Source organism: Spermophilus citellus (genome assembly GCF_964194105.1).
Source record: "Spermophilus citellus genome assembly, chromosome: 6".
NCBI lineage: Eukaryota > Metazoa > Chordata > Mammalia > Rodentia > Sciuridae > Spermophilus > Spermophilus citellus.
In genome coordinates, this window is record NC_138187.1 from 76,994,847 (window position 1) to 77,017,348 (window position 22,502).

Here is a 22,502-nt window from a genome sequence, read left to right on the forward strand (position 1 = left end):
CACGTTACTGAGTCTGCCATTAGTACAATAGCTATCTTAAACTGCTTGGAATAGAGATATTTGAGTATCTATTTTATCTTACTCTATTGCCAGCTAAGGCAGAGCAAGAACTGTATACATATATTATAAGCATCTTATTGCCCTTTACAACCCCCAGAACTAGGCCTCTCACACACATAATCAGAGCATCAGGAATGCTTGTTAACTTAAATGAGTGACACCTAAAAGAAATGGTTGTAAATAAATAGGCCACTTTGCATACCTTTCTCCTTCAACTACATTCTCTTGAATATTTTATCAGCTTCAATTTTTCTTGGGGTCATTCCAGCTAGTTCTTAAGAGAGTGAGAAACTAATAACACTGATGTTTTCCCCTTGGTGATTTTGCAAGACAGAGATAAAAAAAAAAAAAAAAAGGCAAACACACTTCTCAGATGGCACTAAAATAAAAAGCTCTTCAAGCTATCTTGTGATTTTATTGCAAGATGTAAATGCTAGCTTTATAGATCTGAAAGTGGATCTTCCTGCAAAGTCAGCATAACCATATTGTGAAAATATTTGTGTGAATCTTGCATCAGTCATTTTCAAACAATTGTTCAACAGTTTGTGATTTTTGTTGTTGTTCTTTTTACTTCTGTGCTTGAAATCTGTCTCCCTTCGCTCTTGCCCTTGTTTGACCTCCACTTCAGCTACCTGAAGTTAAGTGAGTTGCCAACAAGCTTTTCCTGCTTGGAAGATGTGATCCTAGTGACTTTATAATTTGAAACTAGCTTTTACATTTTTTATTTAGAAACCAGTCATTGAGGACAGAGTGACTGTTATGGTTTGGATGTGGTGACCCTGAAAGCTCACGTAAGAAGGTTTGGAGGAGAAATGACTGGGTAATAGCCTTGGCCTATTCAGTGAATTAATCCCTGATGGGATTAAGTGAAGTGGTGGGGCATGGCTGGAGGAGGTAGGAATTAAAGCCTGACTTTGGTGGATATATTTAAAAACCTCTGCCACCCTCTGCTGTCATGACACATGGAACAGCAGCTTCACCTGGAGCCTTGAGGAATGGAGCTGGCCTTCTATGGACTAAGACCTCTGAAACCATGAGCCCTCAAATAAACTCTTCGTCCTCTGTAATTGTGCTGGTCAGGTCATTTAGTCACAGTAGCAAAAAAGCTGACTAAAATAGTGACTCTGCATTTACACATAGCCAAACTGCTCAGCTATTCAGGGTCAATTTGGATAGCATGATAGGTTCAAAATGACCACAAATTTCCCCAGTTCCACACAGAGTTAGGATCTATCTTTCTACCCTTGGAATCTAGGCTATGCCTTGTGTCTTGTTCTGATCAAATAAATGTGATAAAGTAATGATGTGTGGCAATGGCTCAGGAGGTGCTATAGCTTATACTCCTACATACTTGTTTCTGTTATCTTGTGAAGACACCTAATCTAGCCTCTTAGAATGAGAGAGCAAATGGAGATGGAAATCCTAGACATATGACTATTATGACTATGGCCACCTGGTACTCTCCACCCCCCAGATACCATGCCAGCTGACTGTAAACTAGAAGTGAACTCATCATTCACCTCATAACATAGAACCACCATTCCACCAAGCCAGGCGCACTTCACCAGCCTGCAGAGTTCTGAACACAGGGAGGATTGTTTACAGTCACCACGCATGGGGTGGTCACCACAGGCCCAGCAACATGTCGCTAATACAGTGACTTGAAGTTTTTCTAAAAGAGCATGGAAATGGATTTATAAATGAATTGAGTCAGTTTACATATGACGTCTTCCTTGCTGTTAAGAAAAATCTGCTACTCTGACTTCTTTCCAAGGAGGGGGCAAAAGCAAAAAAAAAAAAAAAAAATAGCCATGTGAAATGTAAAGAAGCTCTAAGATCAACAACTATGGGTTCAGTCACTATAATGTACCAGGCAGTGTTTCAATATAGCAAAGGACAAAATGCAGAGAGGTTTTCCAAGGGTTAGAGGAATGTAATTAATAAAAAAAAATTTTAAAAGGAATGTCTCCTTTTCCCTCTCTTTATTTATACAAACACACACACACACATAGATATATAAATTTATACATATAACATATAGATTTAGACAGATATATCTATACATATATATATAGTTAGATATATAGATATCTATCTATATATATCTATAGATATCTGTATGTCTATACATATATATATATATATATAATATATTATATATATATATATATATATATATCTGTAAAACAGTGTTTTTAAACAATTTATGCAGACTCAGAAATAAAACATGACACAACAGGGACTATCATCCTCAAATTCTTAACACATGGAACAGCGGGTACAATGTGTGTTGCTGGAGAATATTGACATAGTCATGGAACAAGAAAAAAGTCTGGTTTGTGTAGAGAAGGTGAGGAAGAGGGTGAGTTGGAGAGATGGTTAAATCAAGCCCAGTGTTATCATTTGACTATGAGGTTCCTTCAAAAGAACTCATGTTGGCTAGGGATTGTATCTCAGTGGTATAGTGCTTTCCCTGAGTCCTATCCTCAGCACTATTTAAAAACAACAACAACAAAACTCATGTAGAAGATGCATAAATATTCAGAGGCAAAAGCATTAGATTATACTAACTGTAGCCTCATCAGTGAATTAAGTGTCATGGATTCATAATTTGAGTAGACTTCTGGGTGGTGACTGTAGGCTGGTAGGGCATGGATGGAGGAAGTGGGTCATTGGAGGCTTGACCTTGGGGGTCACATTTCATTCCAGGATCCTTGCTGTTTCTCTCTGGGCTTCCCATCTGCCAGGAGCTGGGAAGCTTTCCTCAGACTTGTCCTCTCACCATGATGCTCTGCCTCACTTTGGGTCTAGAACAATGGAATTGGATGACCAGGGTCTGAACCTCTGAAAATGTGATCCTAAATAAACTTTTCTTCCTGCAGGTCGTTCTTATCAAGTATTTTGGTCTAAGCAACAAAAAGCTGACTAACTCACCCAGGATATGGGAAAGACTTTGGAGTTGTAGCCTTTGTAGAGTAGGGAAGAAATATGACTAGATCACTGTTTCAAAAGGATTACTCTGTAGAGAAGACAGTGAAGGGAAACAATAGAAGTAGGAAGGCCAATGAGAGAGCTCTTACAGAAAACCTGATAAACAGCCCCCTGAGACCCATTAGAATAAGTTTTATGTTTATTTTAAATACTAAAAATAAATAATTTCAAATGAGTACTGTAGAAGTTGTTGGAACATAGAGTTTGGAAGCATGCAGAACTGCTTTTAAAAAAAATTTAGTTGCAGATGGACACAATACCTTATTTTATTTATTTATATGGTGCTGAGGATCAAACTCAGTGCCCCTTGCATGGGAAGCAAGCACTGTACCACTGAGCCACAACCCCAGCCCCAGAACTGCTTTTATATCCCTGAAAATTACATGGTATTAAGGAAGCTACTCAGTGTATCTCAGCCTTTCTTTTAAAATTAGATTTGATTCATTGAGTTATTATAATGACTAAATATATAATGTATATTATGTGCTATGTTGAGGGCTTGAAATATTATAGGTTCATAAACATTAGCTCTTCTTGCTAATCAGTTTTCATGTATAGATGATTATCTGTTTTTCCAGTTTTAAAATGAAGGACCAAACATCAAAAGCCCATAGTGATAGATGGAAGGAATAGAGACTATACTTAACTCTGATAAATACAAATCCTGGAGGAACATCCCTGCATCAATAAAAGTTGGCAAAAAAATAATATCTTGGAATAATACCTGAAGATTTTTCCCTGGAATATTTCTATTAATAAAAGTAGTATCTAGGGGCTGGGGTTGTAGCTCAGTGGTAGAGCACTTGCCAACATGTGTGCAACATTGGGTTGGATTTTCAGCACCACATATAAATAAATGAATAAAATAAAGGTCCATCAACATCTAAAAAAAATTTCAAAACATAATATCTAATAACCTTTTATTTATTATTACCTATTTCCCAGTGTTTATTGACATATTTATCTCAGTGTTGTGATTTGACTATTTTTATTCTAGTTTCCATTGAATATTGAATATTGAAAATATAGGCTCAGAAAGTTTACTTTACTTGAAAAATGATAAGTAGTATGGTAAAGTAGTATTCAACTCTGAGTAATAAATATGCCAAGTGATGACAAACTTTCTAGCAAATTTCCATTCATAGTTTCTCTATTCTTTGTTAATCACTGCCTGAATCTAGGATGTGAAAATTTTGAAAATACAGATATGTTAGGAAAAAAGAAGAAAAAAAACTGCAGGAAATCATTTTTCTATGACATTGAATGAATAATAGTATGAAAAAACCTTAAGGAAAATTGTATTAATATACCTGTCACCTGAAATACCAGACCGCATAGATTTTATATATTAACAGTTGCCTTAGAAATGAGAATATTGGCCAAGTGTTGACTATTTGGTAGAAAGAAACCAGGCATACAACTTTTCCAAAAATGTTTGTCATGTAAAATTCTTACCTGGGATATAATTTCTAAAAATTACTCTTGAGTAATATTTTCCATTATCTTTTTAAAATTATTAATTGTCGTTGGTTCATATTTTAATTTTTCTGTAAGAAATAGACCAAGACAGAACTATTTGGATTTTTTAAAAGCTGTCTTACATTAGAAATCTTGAATGATAATTTTTATTAGTTCAATAAAATGAATAAATTTTCCAAATTAACACATCTGGATGTGTTAATTATATATATATACTTCATAAAACAACCATATACATCAATGTGGACTAAATTGTCTCCCTCCTCAAATTTATATATGGAAACCCTAGTCCCCATTGTGATTGTATTCAGAGATGGGCCTTTAGAAACTAATTAATGTTAAATAAGTTCATAGGGGTGAGACCCCAATCCCATGTAACTGGTGTCCTTATGAGAGGAAGAGGAGGAGATCTAGAGAAATTTTGTCTTCACTTTGTGAGGACACACTAAAATAGTGGCCCTTTATAACCTAGAAAAGGAACCCTCACTGAAAATCATTTGGATGGCCTCTCAACCTCAAGAACTATGAGAAATAAATTTCTGTTTTTTAAGGCATCCCATTCATGACATTTTAGTATTACAAGTTGATTAAGGCAGTATGGCCTGGCCATAGATAGGAAATCTAAAACAAAAATTTCCATATTTTTAAATAACAATGATCTTTTGGATTTCATAAACATTTAGGGCCAACTACATCATAATTGTTTATTTTCAACTAATTGGAAAAACATGCTATGCCAAAAATTATAGAGACATTCAGTGGCACTCTGAAATGGACATGCTTTTTACCCATCACAATTTTATTGTGCTATTGAGAAACAGTAGTGCACTCAGATGTAAGACATACAATTTATTCAGTCTGCACAGTGAGGCATAATGTTCCCAAGAGTTAGTTCTTAGACCCTGAGCAAACAGTCTATGAATTTGCCTGCAATCTTGATGCAGATCTACAACTTATCAGTAAGAATCATTAAGTACCTATTGAAATGGTACTGGTGCTAACTGTAACTAGCTACCTATATTGGCTATTCAAACTGCACTTACTTGTTTTGGTGAGGATCACGTAAATCAGGCAATCTTACCTACATCTATCAATCACTTCCTATTTGCCTTGCAGTCATATGATTTTAGAAGCTAAGTTGAAAGGCATTTGCAGAGAGGTCTGGTTCAAATCGTGCTTACACAGAACTTACAATGACTATTTAAAGTAAGAATCTGTTCTTCAACCCTAATCTCCTCTGAGCGGATTATTTTAATGCTAATTTTATGCATGATAATAGAAATCTCATATTTTAAATATATTTTTTGATTAAACATTTTTGAAAGGTTTTTGAAGCCCTGAAAAATCTCTTTTAATGGACCTCTATAGTGGCCAATGTTTGCTTAGGAATTACTTACTTGAACTTATGAAAGACAAACTGAGATTATTAATAATTCATTAAAATCACTGTCCCAGATTCTCTTTCTGGCCTCTTCTCTCTTACCACTCCACTCCAGGGAATGATACACTGCGCTCTCTCAAAGTTTGAAGGTTATACTAGAGACAGATAAATAAAGGTATGATATATCCAGGTGGAAAATACATTATTTCATTTAATAAATAACCCAATAAAAATATATACCAGCATATCTCAAATGACTGTTGATCTAGGCATTCTCTTAATTAAATTAAATTGTATAGTCTTAATTTTGTTCTGATTTTGAAGTATCACAGGTGTGTGATTTTCTCCTTGGTCATACAGTTCATCCAGCTCTGAATAGTCTGGAGGACAATCTTGTCTATTATCAGGAAAATGGGAACATTAATAATGGGAATATTTCTGGAATCCCACAAATTATATGTTGCACAATATTCTGACTTTATCATAAATTCTCATACACATACATTCCACTCTACTAATCCTACAGTCTTGGGGTGATTAAACTAAATTGGTAAAATAAACACTGCCTATAAAAGTCATTGTTAGAGGGCATAGTCCAGAGTCCATGCTGAAATTAAGTCAAGTGGGTAAGAATTTTTAGGTAAATGATGAAGATTTGTGTAAGAAACAGAATCAAATGTAAAAGATGTGTATAACAAGAACTATTGGAATGATCTGATAGAGCCAAGAGGAGATTGATTTTAATTCTTCTAACACTATAACAGTAAATTGAATTATATATCATATAAATGTTATTACTATCTGGAGTCGATATGAATGCAGTATTTGCTGATATATACTAAAGACTATTCAAAAATAATATGTAATTGTTCCTATCATGCTGAAATTGCTTATTTAATTATGCCAAACACTTTATATTTTCTTCATATGTTTTAAAAGTGTGTTTAAATATGTTAGTGTAATTTCAGTCTTTCATAATCTATTGAAAGAAAGCTAAATACTATCATTCATTTATTGTTAATTAAAAAAAATCTAATATGGCCAGGTGTAGTGGCACAGGCCTGTAATCCTATCACCTCTGGAGACTGATCTATGAGGATTGCAAATTCAGGTCTAGCCTCTGGAACTTAGTGAAATCCTGTCTCAAAATAAACAATAAAAAGAATAGGGATGTGACTCAGTGGTAAAGTGTCCATGGGTTCAATCCCCTCTACCAAAGGGGAAAAAAAAGAAACTAATATGACTTAAATATATTTCCAGACCTACTTCCTATAGGTGACCTTCACCTAATGCAATTGAAAAAGTCCATGCACCCTCGATCCAGCTGAGACCACCAGGCATTCTGCTGATGGGTCCTGTGGGTCCAAGATTGCTATCTTTCTTTATGGTCTCTCTCAGGGAGAAAAAAATTCAGTGTGTAGGAAAGTTTATACTGAAATGAACCAAATGTATAATTGACTCCACTAAAGTGACAGAACTTATTAGTGACCAATGCTGTGAGAACAAGAGGTCAGTTGCCTGCCTGCAGATGTAATGTCTTTACTCACTATGGCCATGTCCTCCCAGCAAGCCCTTCCCCACCTTCCCTTACCAACTCACAAATTTGTTAGAATGTAGCTGCCCTCAGTCTACAGCCTATTGTTGAGATCCCTGAAATAGGCCCTAGAAATAAGTCAGCAGATTATACTGGGGTGATAACTGAAGGGAAAGAATGAGCAACTCATAAGGAGTCTCTTGGTGATAAGCATCACTGAGATCCAGCAGCACTATTGAGTAATTTAACAGAATTACCTCATATGCATTCTATCACAGTGCTTCTCACTAAAACGATGTGTCTCAGACATGTGAAATTAATGATTTCTACATAAAGTAGGCAAACAAAGAAGAGAGATTTTATGACAATGCTTCCATAAATTGCTCGCAACATAGAATCATGTTGGATTCAAATTTCAGCTGGGTGCAATGATGCATGCCTGTAATCCCAATGACTTGGGAAACTGAGGCAGGAGGATCACATTGTTCAAGGCAGCCTCAGCAACTTAGCGACACCCTAAGCAACTTAGCAAGACCTTGTCTCAAAATAAAAAAATGGAAAGAGTTAAGGGTGTAGTCAGTGGTAAAGCATCCCTGGGTTCAATCCCCAGTACAAAAAAAAAAAAAAAAAAAAGACTCAGATTTCAAATTCTCTCTCCAATATTAGATTAAATGAATATTTCCCTATGTTTCTGTTAATACTGAATTTCATTGACAGCAAGTAGTACAAATGATTAGACTGTACATTAGTTAATTTGTTGAACCAAATAATTTAAGAAAAAGATTTAATGGAAATTTGTATATCTGCCATTATTCATAGTAATTTTAAGTTTTTAACTCTGAAACCCTATGTTGAGTATCTAGTTTATTAAAAGATTCTTGTATAAGAACTCATCAAATTACCTGTCATGAAAATTCCAAAGTACTATTAGCTGTACACAGCATGTGTCCTGAGGCCCCTCGATACCATTGGTGGTTTGTTTTTGAGAACTGACAATTGATACCTTTGTGCATCTTCAAATATTTTCTAAAGCTTTATATGAAGAAAATGAAAAATAAAATGGTTGTATGTAATTGGTTTATTATAAATAATTAAAATAATATAGATTGTGGGAATTTCCCTCTAAATCCCATCTCTTAAAAATTACCAATCAGTATATAGTATATATCTGATATATATTTTTACAATCAGAGAGGATATGTGTGTGTGTATATATATATATATATACACACACACACACATACATATATATATACACATATATACATACATATATAGAGAGATGAATAAAATATTTATTCATATGTGGAAAGAAATAATTTTATAAATTAGGATTATACCATGAGAACCACATTTCAGAAAATTAATGAATTTAATATTTTTTTCCTAGTCTTGGTGGCATGTATGGAAGCTGCAGGCCATTAGTTTCAGACTTTTGCCTCTTATGTTAAAAATTAAACATTTGAATTTGTTACTTTAAAAATGATATTTCTATAACTTCAAGTTTATTGTCTGCTATGAAACATTAGATAATCATATTTCTATTATTTCTATATTTTTATGGTGAATAGAAACTATATTCTGATTCAGAGGCAGAATAACTGAATTACCTATTTCTCTTAATTTAATATTCATGGAATCAGTGCCCACCATTAAGTGTTTACCTTAGCTTCTTTGTTGCCATCTGTAGACAATGTTGTCTACAGACAATGGTTCTGCAGAATTTCTATGATAGGAAATTTGATTAGTCCCTGAGTTTACTTGATTGTGTAAACAGGTACTACATATTCAAGAAGTTCTAATTGGTGATATATTTACTGTGAATTTGGATGTATCAGAAATCTATTGCCTTTATTCTTAAATTACAATTTCATTGAGCAAAAATTCTTCAAGTCACAATTTCATTTTCTGAATTCTATAGACATCATTTTCCCTAAATGTTATGTTTTTTTCTCTCTCTTCACAATTTGATTTGTCTTTCTAGATACCTGTAGGACTTCTCTATGAAATCTATGAGAAACCTCATCAGAAAATTCTGTAGTATCCAAAATTTTACCTCAGATTTTCTTGGGACTTGCTGATTTCTTATGTCACTCAACATATATATATATATAAAATGTTCAACATCTCTAGCAATTAGAGAAATGCAAATCAAAACTACTCTAAGATTTCATCTCACTCCAGTCACAATGGCAGCTATTAAGAACACAACAATGGCAAGGATGTGGGGGGAAAGGCACCCTCATACACTGCTGGTGGGACTGCAAATTGGTAAAGCCAATATGGAAAGCAGTAGGGGGATTCCTTGGAAAGCTTGGAATGGAACCACCATTTGACCCAGCTATCTTTCTCCTTGGTCTATACCCAGAGGACTTAAATACAGCATACAATAGGGACACAGCCATCTCAATTTTTATAGCAGCACAATTCACAATAGCTGAACTATGAAACCAACTTAGATGCCTTTCAGTAGATGAATGGATAAAGAAAATGTGGTATATATACACAATGGAATATTACTCAGCAATAAAAGAGAATAAAATCATGGCATTTGCATGTAAATGGGCAGAGTTGGAAAATATAATGCTAAGTGACATTATCCAACCCCAAACAACCAGATGCCAAATGTTTTCTCTGATATAAGGAGGAGGATTCATAGTGGGGTTAGGAGGGGGATCATGGGAGTATTATAGAAACTCTAGTGAGTGGAAAGGGGTGGGAGGAGAAGGGAGGGGGGCATGGGGATAAAAAGATGATGGAATGAGATGGACATCATTACCCTAAGTACATGTATGAAGACACAAATTGTATGAATATACTTTATATACAACCAGATATATGAAAAATTGTTCTCTCTATGTGTAATATGAACTGTAATGCATTCTTCTTTCATATAAAACAAACTAGACGGATTTAAAAAATCAATGCCCTATTAGAGCATTCCAAGTAAAAAAAAATAGGCATTATTTTAAAGTGAAATATATATTCTTTGTGAAATCATTCTTGTAAGAATGTAATGTGTTTAATTACACCTGGCAAGAACCATTCAAATTCGCATTCCCCCTTATTGATTGTGGAGCACTCTTGAAGAGGTAGCTAGTTAATTCAGTGTTAAATAACTTTATCCAAGAACTTTTATGTATCCATGCATATGAAATAGGTAGGACAGTTATGGTCATACAGTATGGTCTTTATAGTTTTTAAGTCCTCAATGAAATGGATGTGGAGTTCAAATGTCTTTGCTGCATAAGCCAAAGATGTGAGGCATCTGAAAAAAATTAAGTTTCATAAAATCATCTCAGTACCCATGAGAGAAGAGATCATTTGCAGTAGAAATCAAGTAGCCTGATTAACAGATGATTTGCCTTCTGTATCTTTGGTTTATGTCTTCTGTTCCTCTACAGCTGCACATTTCCAGGCATTTTTGAGAAACCTGAATTGATAGGATTTTCATCACCCACTGTGCCATCTACTTTCAGTAGCAGTTAGTTTCTAAAATGAATTGGCAACTGGGCCTATCACAGTAGTGTTTTGTTTTATATTCTTTGGTATTAGAAATAGTTTGCTTTCAAATAGAAAATAAAAATCTTTGTGTCCAGAATGGCTTTTGACAACTCTTTAAATACCATTACTCCTAAAAAAGAATAAGATGTGTTTCGAATAATTTAGCAGTGCTAAAATATCACATTTGGGTAGATGTCTGGTGTATGGCTTTTCTGAATATCTGAGCCGAACACCTCTCTGGAATTTCACAATTTGTATGTCTACATTGTTAGGTAAACAGTAAGTTGTCTCTGTCTTGGAAAAAAAGTTGCTATGACAACTTGGCAAGCTTGGGATAGAAAAATCAAATACCAAGTTCTAGTCTTCAGTTTTTCAATATGTTCAAAGATGGGATATTGGTTTGGGCAGCTCTGATTTAAGTAAAACATGGAAGTGTATCTTCACATAGCCATGTGAGTGAAATTCATTGTAATTGGATAAAGGTTTATGTGCATATTGCATATAATTCATTATTTTAATACAATGGTATTCTTTATGATAATTTCAAGACTATTGACTCATTGCAGAGATTCAGGGATTAAGAAAAATTGCTACTTTTTTTTTTTTACTAATATTGACTTTAAAATTTATACTGAATTCTATTCTGCAAGTTGGAAATTTTATGAGTTAGTAATTATATGAGAATTTGGCAGCATCATAAAATATATTTTTTAATTTGCCTAAATATTATATCCTTTACCTTAGTGCTGCTGAACTCTTTATAATAATACCAGCAATAGCAATAAAATATTTTAATTTTTTTATTGCAACTCAATGTTGAAAGCCATTCTTCCATACCACTCATTTAAAATTAAATGAAACATCTTTTGTTATTCCCCCCTGATGATTTCTGGCAAGTTTTATACAAGCTTCCATTTCTGCTGTGTGATTACCTAGAAATACTAGAATTAAATGAGAGATGTTTGTCATGCAGACTTATAAATCTGTTCAAGTTGCCTTAATCAACCTTGCTGAAGTTTGGTTTCAAGTAAGAGAAAGCTGGTTTTCAGCAAGGATTCCTTTCGTTGACAATCACATAACCTCGGGTGATTTAAAAGTAAAAGAGATTGAACAGGTTCAGCAGTAGAGCACACTTAGATACACTTGATCAGAGAGCTGGCTTTTCCTTTGCCATGTTTATTATTCTATGTATTTGTATGTGTTGCTGTATCTTCTGGTAGGGCCTCCACGTGGCAGCAAAACAGGTAGCACTTCCAAGTCTCCCATATACATATCTCAGTAGTCTGGATAATGGAAGTTATTTCCTCCCTACCTAAGCTCTTGAGCATCTTGCCCATAGGCCTCTCTTAGCACATGTGCAAAGTGGTGTGTACTCATATCAAGGAAGGTGCCCACCTTCCTTGTTATTCAAACCTGATGTTCCAGTGGTGAAGCACAGGACAGCAAGGAGGGCTGAATATGAAGGCACAAAATGCCATGCTCTTTGTCTCACAGAACCCAAAGGATTAGAGTCAGTGCCATGATGTTCTAAAAGGCAGGGATTGAAAGCCCACAAAGATTTGGAAGCTCCCTTGGGCTGCCTGGCATCCTATTCCTGCTCTCTTCTCATATTTTTTCTTCTTTCTCTGCTGACTTTCTTTTTCTTCCATGTGGGCATACACAACATTTGAATGCAATACCCAAAGTCTGGTTGGAGGTTTACCTATAATGTTTATCAAGGAAGAAAAAAGTTCCCTCTCTTTTAACATCTAAATCACCGTTCTCTACCTTTGCATTGGGGTCCTATGATTTATTTTAGTCAAGAGGCAAAAATCCCTTTAGAATACTATGTAGAATATTCTTTTCCTTTCTGTAGTCAATTATATTATTTACATATGTGTATATATATATATAGTGCATGTATATATATATATATATATATATATATATATATATATATAAAATGACTTCTGATAAAGTATATAGGATTTTTGTTTAGATCAAATTTCAAAAATACTTGTAATTTATTTCATTAGCACTTAATAAATGCATTGGGAAGAACCGATATCCCAATCTTTATTATTCAAATCATAGTCTTTCAATTCAATCAACATTTTTCTTACATTTATCCAAATGTCTTCAGGTGTATTCTATTTAGGGACTTCTCAAATTGATAAGCACAATTGTGTTTTTATGGTTAAAAAAATGCAATCATAATTAGCCAAGAATTGTATGATTTGTTCTGGATGTTCCTCATCAAAATTACTTTTTTAAACATTTTAATCGATTTATTGAGTGGGAAACAAAAAATAAAAGCTTTGTGAAAGACACCATGGTGATGCTAATAATGAGGATCCAAATAAGAAATTAATAACCCAGATTAAAGGGAAATGCATATTCTTTAATTTTTTAGAGCCATTAACTGAACACAGGCCTTGCTATAAGCTTATTTTTAAAGAAAAGAAATTTCAATTTGTTGTCATTCAATAGTAGTTATAGCTCAGACTTCTAGTAAATATTTCTAAAAAAGATGTCTTTTGTTTGGGCAGCAATCAGATTCAATATTATTGTGGTAGAAAAGACAGCTGTACAGAGAAAATATATTTGGCTGTAAGTTTTATTACTTAACAGTGACTCCTAAAGAGGATGGCTAATTTTTTGTATATTATTTTCATCATCTTAATTCACTTTCTTTATGATTAAATAGTATTTTGCTCTTTTGAAGACTACTAAAACTACTAATATCAATAGAATTTTTAAAGAGAATTTTAGGAACAATATTTCAGTTCTTGATATAAATTCTTCTTTATTCTTCAGGAGGATACAGATCACAATTACTATATATCTCGGATATATGGCCCATCTGACTCTGCCAGCCGGGATTTGTGGGTGAACATAGACCAAATGGAGAAAGACAAAGTGAAGATTCATGGAATACTCTCCAATACTCATCGGCAAGCTGCAGTAAGTGTTTGGCATTAGGGTTTCTTTTGTTCCGCTACAAAGTTTGTTGGATTAATTGGCATATGAATTGGTATATGGCCTGGTCTGTGTGATCATTTTCCAAATGTTTTCAGTTCTGTAACTGCAATATACATCAATAACTGCATAAAAATATTAAAGACAGTAAGAGGATTGTTTTGTATTGCCACCATTAGTTGAACCAACCTTTGATCAGGGATTCAAAATTAAAGTTCACCTTCTATTATTTTTAATTTTATAATTCATGAGTCAATGGAACTATTTTTAAAAATTACTTGACTTTGGGGGCTGGTATTGTGGCTCAGTGGTATAGCACTTGCTTAGCATGTGCAAGGCCCTGAGTTCGATTCTTAGCACCACATAAAAATAAATAAATAAAATAAAGGTTAAAAAAAATGACTTGACTTTGGTTGGCTTCCATTTGATGTGGTTTTACTGTTCTTGGTTTTGGAAAAGATTTAACCAAAATCATTAGAGATTTAAATAACATATGTAGACCAAATAATAGGTTTAAATGAAAAAGTTCAATATAAAGGGAAAGACTAAAATCTGGAAGGCATTAATATGATCATTGTAAGCCTGGGCCCCTTATTTACTGGCCTTGTTTCCTTCAATAAATAATTTAGCTATTCTAAGTAACTGCTTTGGCATCTGTTAAGCAGAGATAAAAGAAAATATTCATACCAGCCAATATATCTACTGACCTTATACAGTAATAGATATCCTATCCTGTGTGCCAGCCTCTTTCAATCTCTGCAATAATCCTATGATTTAAATATTACTAACATTTAGTTACTGCAGATCTGAGAACTAAGTCTTGGAAATGTCAGAGAACCTACCCAAATGTCCAGCTAGTAAGTAGTGAAGTTGGGATGGTCATGCATATGGTCAAGCCCTTGCTCAAAATGTGTGTGTAAAATTGGTCACATTTTGATCATGGAATGCACTTTGGTCATCATTTTTTATTAGATGCCTAATTTAGCATTTTCAAGTTTCCTTTGGCACATCATCTTCAGTTTAGTATGGCTTCAAGTGAAAACAAAGGGAATTTAGCCTCCTGGATGCTATTATCATTATTGATATAAAGGTAGAATTAATGGAGCCAGTGGTTGAAGTTATTTAGAAAGGCATTGATTTCATAAATGTTCAATATAAAAAAATTGACAATAGACTTCATTGTTTATATACAGATATTCCTCTGCTAGGAGATCAGCTTGAAAGAGTTAAATGGAAATTAATTATAGTTCTCCCTGATGAGTCATAGAACTTTCAATGTAGAGCACATTTTTTTTTTTTTTTTTTTTGCCAGGCAACCCCAAGCAAGATGATAGATTCAGAAATGAATCACTGTGTGATTTAGAGCAGATCTTTAAAAGAAAAAATTTTTTAAAAAATGAGAAAATTAAGATTAGGACAATGCCAACCCAGAATTTGTTGTAATTGGCTGCCTTCCCATTATAAGACAGTGCCTACTAGTGTAAAACACACTTCCTGGAGTTTGAATGTTTAGTTGTCCAAGTGGGGATTCTATGATGCAGTCTAGTCTGGGTGTCAGTCACTGTGGGTGATAGCTACAGGCAGAGGAAAGTTCATCAGTTAAAATGTGAGCTGATCTCTTCTTACACACTGATAAGGCCATCAGTGTGTTCTCTGCTTTCCCAAAACTAAGGAAGATTGTGTGTCTTGTCTGTTCTTAAAGAGATTTATTTTTTCCTCTCTCTGAGATAGGTTTTTTTGGTTGTCTCGACCTCAGTTTTCTGGTTGTCTCAGGAAGAGTTATGATGATTTAGAGGATCCATTCATTCTTTTTGTTCCTGTGGGAGTGACATGGTTGCCTTCAAATCCTAAGGCAGGCCTAAACAGAAATAGAAGGATATTCTTCTTGTAATGTAATGTTTCTGGTATTCCATGCATTGATTTTTAATATAATTGTTAGAAACCTTTCTTTGAGTTACCCTGTCATTGTTGTTCCTTGATTTCTTGCTTTTTCATGTGTATTTTTTAAACTTGCTGTAATTAGTTATCAATGACAGTAGAATGCATATAAATGGAGTATAAATTCTCATTCTTCTGGTTTTACATGGTATATAATCACACCAGTTATGTAATTATAGGCACATAAGGTAATAATGTCTGATTCATTCTACTATCCTTCCTACCCTCAGATTATCTCCCCTCCCTTCACTCCCCTCTGCCAAATCCAGAGTGCCTCTATTCTTCCCTAAGTCCCACCCTTGTGGTGAATTAGCATCCACATATCAGAGAAAACATTTGGTCTTTGGTTCTTTGGGATTGGCTTATTTAGCTTAACGTAATATTCTCTAGCCCTATCCATTTACCATTAAATGCCATAATTTTATTCTTCTTTAGGGCTGACTAATATTCCATTGTATGCATGTACAACATTTTTCTTAATTCATTCATCTGTTGAAAGGCACCTAGGTTGATTTCATAGTTTAACTATTGTGAATTGAGCTGCGATAAATGTTGATGTGGCTGGGTTTTCATGTGTATTGAAGCTAATTTTTTAGTGTTATAAATCAGTTCTATACCCACTTTGTCATACCTATAGAAGTACCCATACACATGCACACAAAGCACACTTACAAGCATACCCAAGCACAAAAACACACCCAGGCACGTTCAGACACACACTTTGATTTATTGCAATATGATATAATGACTTAGTTTCCTTTCTTTTTTTCTTTTTTATTCATAAAAATCTTGGAAACCTACATTTAAATAAATTATATATCTTAAAATTTTAATAAATTTACTTACTAGAATTTTTTAAAAATTTCCTAAGCACATTTTCTCTTTAATAATTTGTCTGAGCTTCCAGAGTTGTACAGAGAAATCCATGTTTCAATACTTCCACGGTTGACCACCCCACTGTTCAAGCCCTGCCTGGCTCTCTAATCCATTTTCATTATTCCTTCCTCCAAATGAATCAGGTTGTTAGAGATGATGACAGAATTGTAATATTAGAGTAGTCACATGGCCAGAGGGCTCAGTACGGCCCTCATACATGCTCTTCCTTGGACACATCACACACACACACACACACACACACACACACACACGTACACATGGCATGTGCACAAAACCATAGCTACTCTTCCCTTTGATGTTACTGAATGCCTTAAGCACAGGAAAAAAAAATGTTAAATGGGCAACATGGGTCCACTTTATTGATTAGGTTTGCTTATTTCTTAATAGACAAAATTCTTGATGCAAAGCTCTCTCCTAATTTGGCTGGAAACAGGATTTAAATTATTTTCCCTCAGGAAAAGAAGGGGGATGTTTCTCAAATCTTATCACCAATTGATGTAATTTGTGTGCTCAGGGGCATGCATTCTGTCAACAGATTAGACTGTAAGAAAAGATTTGGTTAGAGAAAGACCCAGGGGTAGCTAACCAATCCAGCTCTCTGTGAGCAAGAGGTGGCAGGAGAAAGCAGGAAAATTTACCTCCCCCAAGAGGTGACTCTCCAGCTTCCCACTGTCTCCTTAGGAATGGGTGAGAATAGGGTGTAGGAGAATGTCTCCTTGGGAGCAGGATAGTTTAGAGAAAAACTCCTCCTCTATCTTTGTTATCTATTAACTGTGGTCCAAACAGTCTTTTGGAACCTTGGATTAATATTGCAGAAAGACAAGGGTAGAAATAAAGTCAGAGTCTCCCCATCCACATTACTATCTTTCCAGAGCAGAGCAAATCATAGAAATCATTTTATTCACATGTCTGCCATGCCAAAACACATTGAGTTTCTTTCTCTCTTCCCTTTTTATAATGTGAATTATAATCCTTAGTACTTAGGTTACACACATACATCCCAGAATTTTATTTTATGTTCCTTTAAATCTGTCCATTGTTCTTTTTGTTTAAATAGCATTTCTTAAATCACTATTGCAGAAAAAGCAGATGTTAAAATCTAGTTTGGCAATTGACAAATTGAAGCAAGGAGTATGACTACATAAAGAAAGGAAAGTGAAAAATTTCTAAGAGTCCTTCCCATATGGCAAGCAATAAGGCAGGCATTTTATATGAAAATTCTTATAATTATTTGAGTACTTTGTTCTTCATTCAAAGACATGACAGTTATCAGGTTGCAGATCTAGAAGTTTTGACTATAAACCTGAAAACCAGCCTGGTCTTGTTTCTTTTCCTCTCTCTGGATCTTTTCTAGTCCACAGTTTTGTGATTTTTCCTCTGTACTTCTATATCCATATTATTTAACTTATCGATGATCACAAAGTTGGACATATTAGAATTATTATGTCTTCTGAAACTGCCAGTGATATTCTGATTCACAGCTCCCAGAGAACTATCCCTGTCCCAATAGAAGGAATCTGGGGTTAGAAGTGATAAGACATTGGCTCCAACACTTATTATCTTGGATTCTGGCCTCTCTGCAACTCAATTTTATAACTTGTTAGTAAGGGGTAAAAATGCCTGTCTTGACTCCCTCTACCCCAGTGCTATCCTGAGAATAAAAATGAAATATGTTATGAAAGCACACTGAAAAACCGGGGAAGAATATGATATTGTAGAGCAAGGTTATTTGAAAAACCTAATTCTTTACAATAATAGTGATCAACCATGTCAAAGGAAAGCCAGAGCCTAACAGTAGTTAAAGCAGTCCAGACTAATTTTGCTCAGTGCTAATTTTATTCACAATGGGAAGAGGTATAGCTATAGAACTGTGCTCAATTCTGAACATAGCATGGGCAAGTAGGGATTTTTAGCCAAGGAGCAGAGAGTGGGTGTCAGTAGACAGAAAATTACCAAAAAGTAACATCCAGGAGTAAAGGGAACACCAGCTAAACTGACCCGTGGAATTCTTGCTGAAGCCAGGCTAGGGTGATCAGACATCACCTTAAATATAGTGGAGGATAAGGAACCTGATAAGTTATTGAGGGTAAGGATGGGGGGGTGGGTTCTTGCAAACTAACACAGCTGAGTTTTTGTTGGTGGCATTTTTTGCTAAAACTGGATTTTATGTGTAAGTACACAGATGGGCCTAGCAGAACTTTCAGAAACCTGACTAGAGTTTGGCCAACCAAAGAATGTTTGTCAGAAGGTAATCAGATATGATGGAGGGGAATTCTTGCTAAAATGACTTAGGGCTTTTGCTAAAATGGAGTGATGTCAAAATTGACACCAAATAAGTCTGAAGGTTGAGGCCTGGTGGAGAAGGCAGCTAGAGGAATTTGACATAGTCAAGGAAGTCATTCAGAGAGATAGATAGAAATGGATGAATGGATGGGATATAAGTATACAGTCAATGGTCAGATAGATGGATGGACATAGTTGATATAGATGATATAGATTAATATCTATATGCATATGTATTATTTGTGGCCAAGCAATTGCTGATGTGTTCTTTTCCAGACATAAACATCCTCTGGCTTATTTTTTTAAATTATTATTCTTTCTCCATGTCAGTGGGTAGATTGATTCTTTAAATAAAGAACACCTGCAAAATAAAATCTTTGAAGCACTCCTCTTCGTCAATCTCACTCTCTTTATCATAATACAGGTAAAGCGTTTGATGAAACTGGTATCAATTTTGACGTGGTGATTGTTTCAAATTTTTAAATTGGATGTGGTGGTTGTTTCAATTTTTTTAAATTGTCCTTGATGAAGTTCTCTGACTCTTGAATGTACACATAAATCTTCATTACAAAAGTTAAGTTTTCTGGAGTTGTTTTCTTTCACACCTTCAGGAAAATATTGCTTCAATTAGCATTCCCACTAGTCTTACATTTGCATAATGCTTATGTTCAGAGAGCTAAACTTGACTGCATCTGGTGACTTTAGTTGATTATTTTCTAATATTGCAGCATTTCAACTTTTTTTTCCGTGCATCAAAAAAATCTGTTGATATGGCTTATTTTTCTAAACAATTAACTTGAAAGAAAATTTGATTTGTTATTTCTATTAAGCTATTGTCTAGACCACACATTTTTCTCTGAGTTCTGCTTACAGCATCTAAGTTGGTTGCTTTTATTTATTTTTTATTTTTAATTGGTTGAATAATCTTGCTGTTGCTTCATTTCCAGTAATACACCCACCTTTCATCAACCTGGCCTCATTTCCATTGTTTGTCGGAGTATTCTCTAATTGAATGACAGACTGGGATCACTTATGTATATGCATGTGTCTCTATAGCTTAATGGTTAAATAAGATTCTTAAATACATAAAGAAATTATTTTCATCAGTTTTCCATCACTGTAACAAGATACCTAAGACAATATTCTTATAAAGAGGAATGGTTTGGTTTGCCTCATGGTTTCAGTGCACTGAATATTATTGGTGGACTCAGTTGGTTTGGGGGTTGTGGTGAGGCCGGACATCATGGTAGGAGCTGCAGTGGAGGACACTGCTCATCTGCTGAGGGCTAGGAAAAAAAAAAAAAAAAAAAAACAAGGAATAAGAAGGACCTGGAGTCCCATTGTAACAGAATCAGGTGAGCACTGGGGAGTTCTTGTCTCAGGCTCCCAAAGAATGAAGTATGCAGATGAGGGAGGGTGAGAATTCAGTAGCAAATTTATTAGAAGCAAGTAAGGAGAGTTTTCATAGCACAGGAGAGGTTCCAAAGAAGGTCTCATGGGTGGCTCTCTGTCTGGGGGTTTTTATACTATTTTGATGGGGAACTAATCTTTCATTGAAGAGTCCCCCTGGATTGTTCTCTTTCTCTGACTCAGTTGAAAGTATACAACTTTCTTGTTTTCATAATGGGATGATGAAATGTGTTGTTAACTTGAGTTTTTCCTTTACTTGTTTCTTAAAACAAAATAATTGCTTGGGTTCACAACAATTAGTTGAGGTTCTAATGTTACAGTAGTCAAGGAAACCTGGGTTAACAACAGAGTATATGGCCATCCAAGTTTGAGTGGAGCCTTCCATTCAGACAGCCAAAAATAACAAACTTTAGCCAAAGGTTGTAATCTGGGGTAGTGGTCTTGTCCCACCCATTATGCCCTTTGAGGTCATGCCTCCAAAGACTTTATTCCTCTCTACCAGTAAGGCCCAACCTCTTAACAATTTCCATAATCTCTCATAGGGCCCATCTGAGTACCAAGCCTTTGTCACTTTGTCACTTGAGGAGACATTCCACACCCAATCTATAGCAGAAATGTACTTGTTATAATATAATGCAATATTTTTTCAATACTATTTATATTTTTATTCTTATCGAACTCTAAATACTCAGGTAATTCCCAAAGTTATAAACGTCAATGGATTTTTTTTTCTAATATTTAATAAGCTCAGTCTATTCTTCAACCTCCTAGGAAACAGCTGTAAATTTCAAAAGTGATAACCAGTTTAGTTGTTTAAAAGTAACAAGGGATCAAAAGCAAGATACCATAAGATCCAAATTTAAGGTCATTATAATCTATGAGACCTTGAGAAAGGTCTCTTTTTTTTTTCTTTACTAAATGATTATGATATTTATGTCTGTCCTGCCCACTACATAACAGTAGATTTTAATGAGATGTTATGGCACTACTTTGTAATTAAATATTTATAAGTCCTATCACTGATTCATTTTACTATTATTGCTAGACTTAACTCATTTACCAATTTTGAGATGCATTTGCTCTGTCCAGACTATTATTTGATCGCCTATTAGGGAAAAGGCTCTGTCTTTTTTTTTCTTCCACAAAACTAACATGATTATAATAAGTGGATTTTATTTCTCTTTGTGCCAGAGAAACGGGCTTTGTACCTTAAAATGACAAATTTAGTACAAATATCTATTTAACATTAATACATAAGTAGATATATGTTACTATTCATTTAAGTTACCCTTGTAACTTTTCCTGAAGTCAGGAATCAAATTTTAGACCTGAAGGGATCTTTAGGGAGCCTTGAAGATTGATGCCTATGAAATCCACAGTGATTAATTTGTATGCATCTAGCAAAGTATCAATTTCCCAAAATAAGAATTTACCTTATTAAAAAAGAAAAAAATCATACTTGATTTCATCATATTTCATGGCAATTGAATCTCATTTCTCCATTTGAGGAGGATGGACACCTTTTTTATAAAAATGGAGAGTCATACAAGGTAATCTAATATATTCTCTGTTATCCATTAGAGCTTTGGAGAAAATGTCAATAGATAAATGTCACTCACCTTTTCTCAGTCGATGGGTAGCTAGCTGAACTCTTGATACACAGAGACCTAGAACCACAATGCTTGGATTTGAGTCTCTACTTTGCCAACTACTAGCTATGTGACCTTGAACATGTCATTTACTCTTTCCTCATCACTTTCCTCATCTGTTAAATGGAAATTATAACAGCATTTGCCTCCCAAGGTGATCATTAGGGTTCAATGGTTTAACATTTATACGACATTGAAATAGCACATGGTACCATGTTAAAGATGTTCATAATAATTATCATCATGCAAATGTTTAATTTTAAAACAATCATTTGTCACTGACTGAAAATTAGAGAGTGTGTTCCCTGAAGAAAAGATTATTATCAACTGAGGACAGGAAGGATTTTTTCAAGGTGTAAATGATAAACTCATAGGAATATTTTGCTGCTCTGCCCTGTTTGAGGATCACTGGCCAAGG

The 22,502-nt window shown here is 34.6% G+C and overlaps 1 protein-coding gene across 1 annotated transcript in view; it reads left to right on the forward strand.

Annotated features, from left to right (window-relative positions):
- Positions 1 to 22,502, forward strand: part of PLXDC2 (plexin domain containing 2) — a 426,852-nt gene that overhangs the window by 206,984 nt on the left and 197,366 nt on the right. Inside the window, exon 3 of the mRNA XM_081299629.1 lies at positions 13,746 to 13,892. Within this exon, the coding sequence (XP_081155755.1) occupies positions 13,746 to 13,892 (147 nt within the window). The remainder of the gene's footprint in view (positions 1 to 13,745; positions 13,893 to 22,502) is intronic.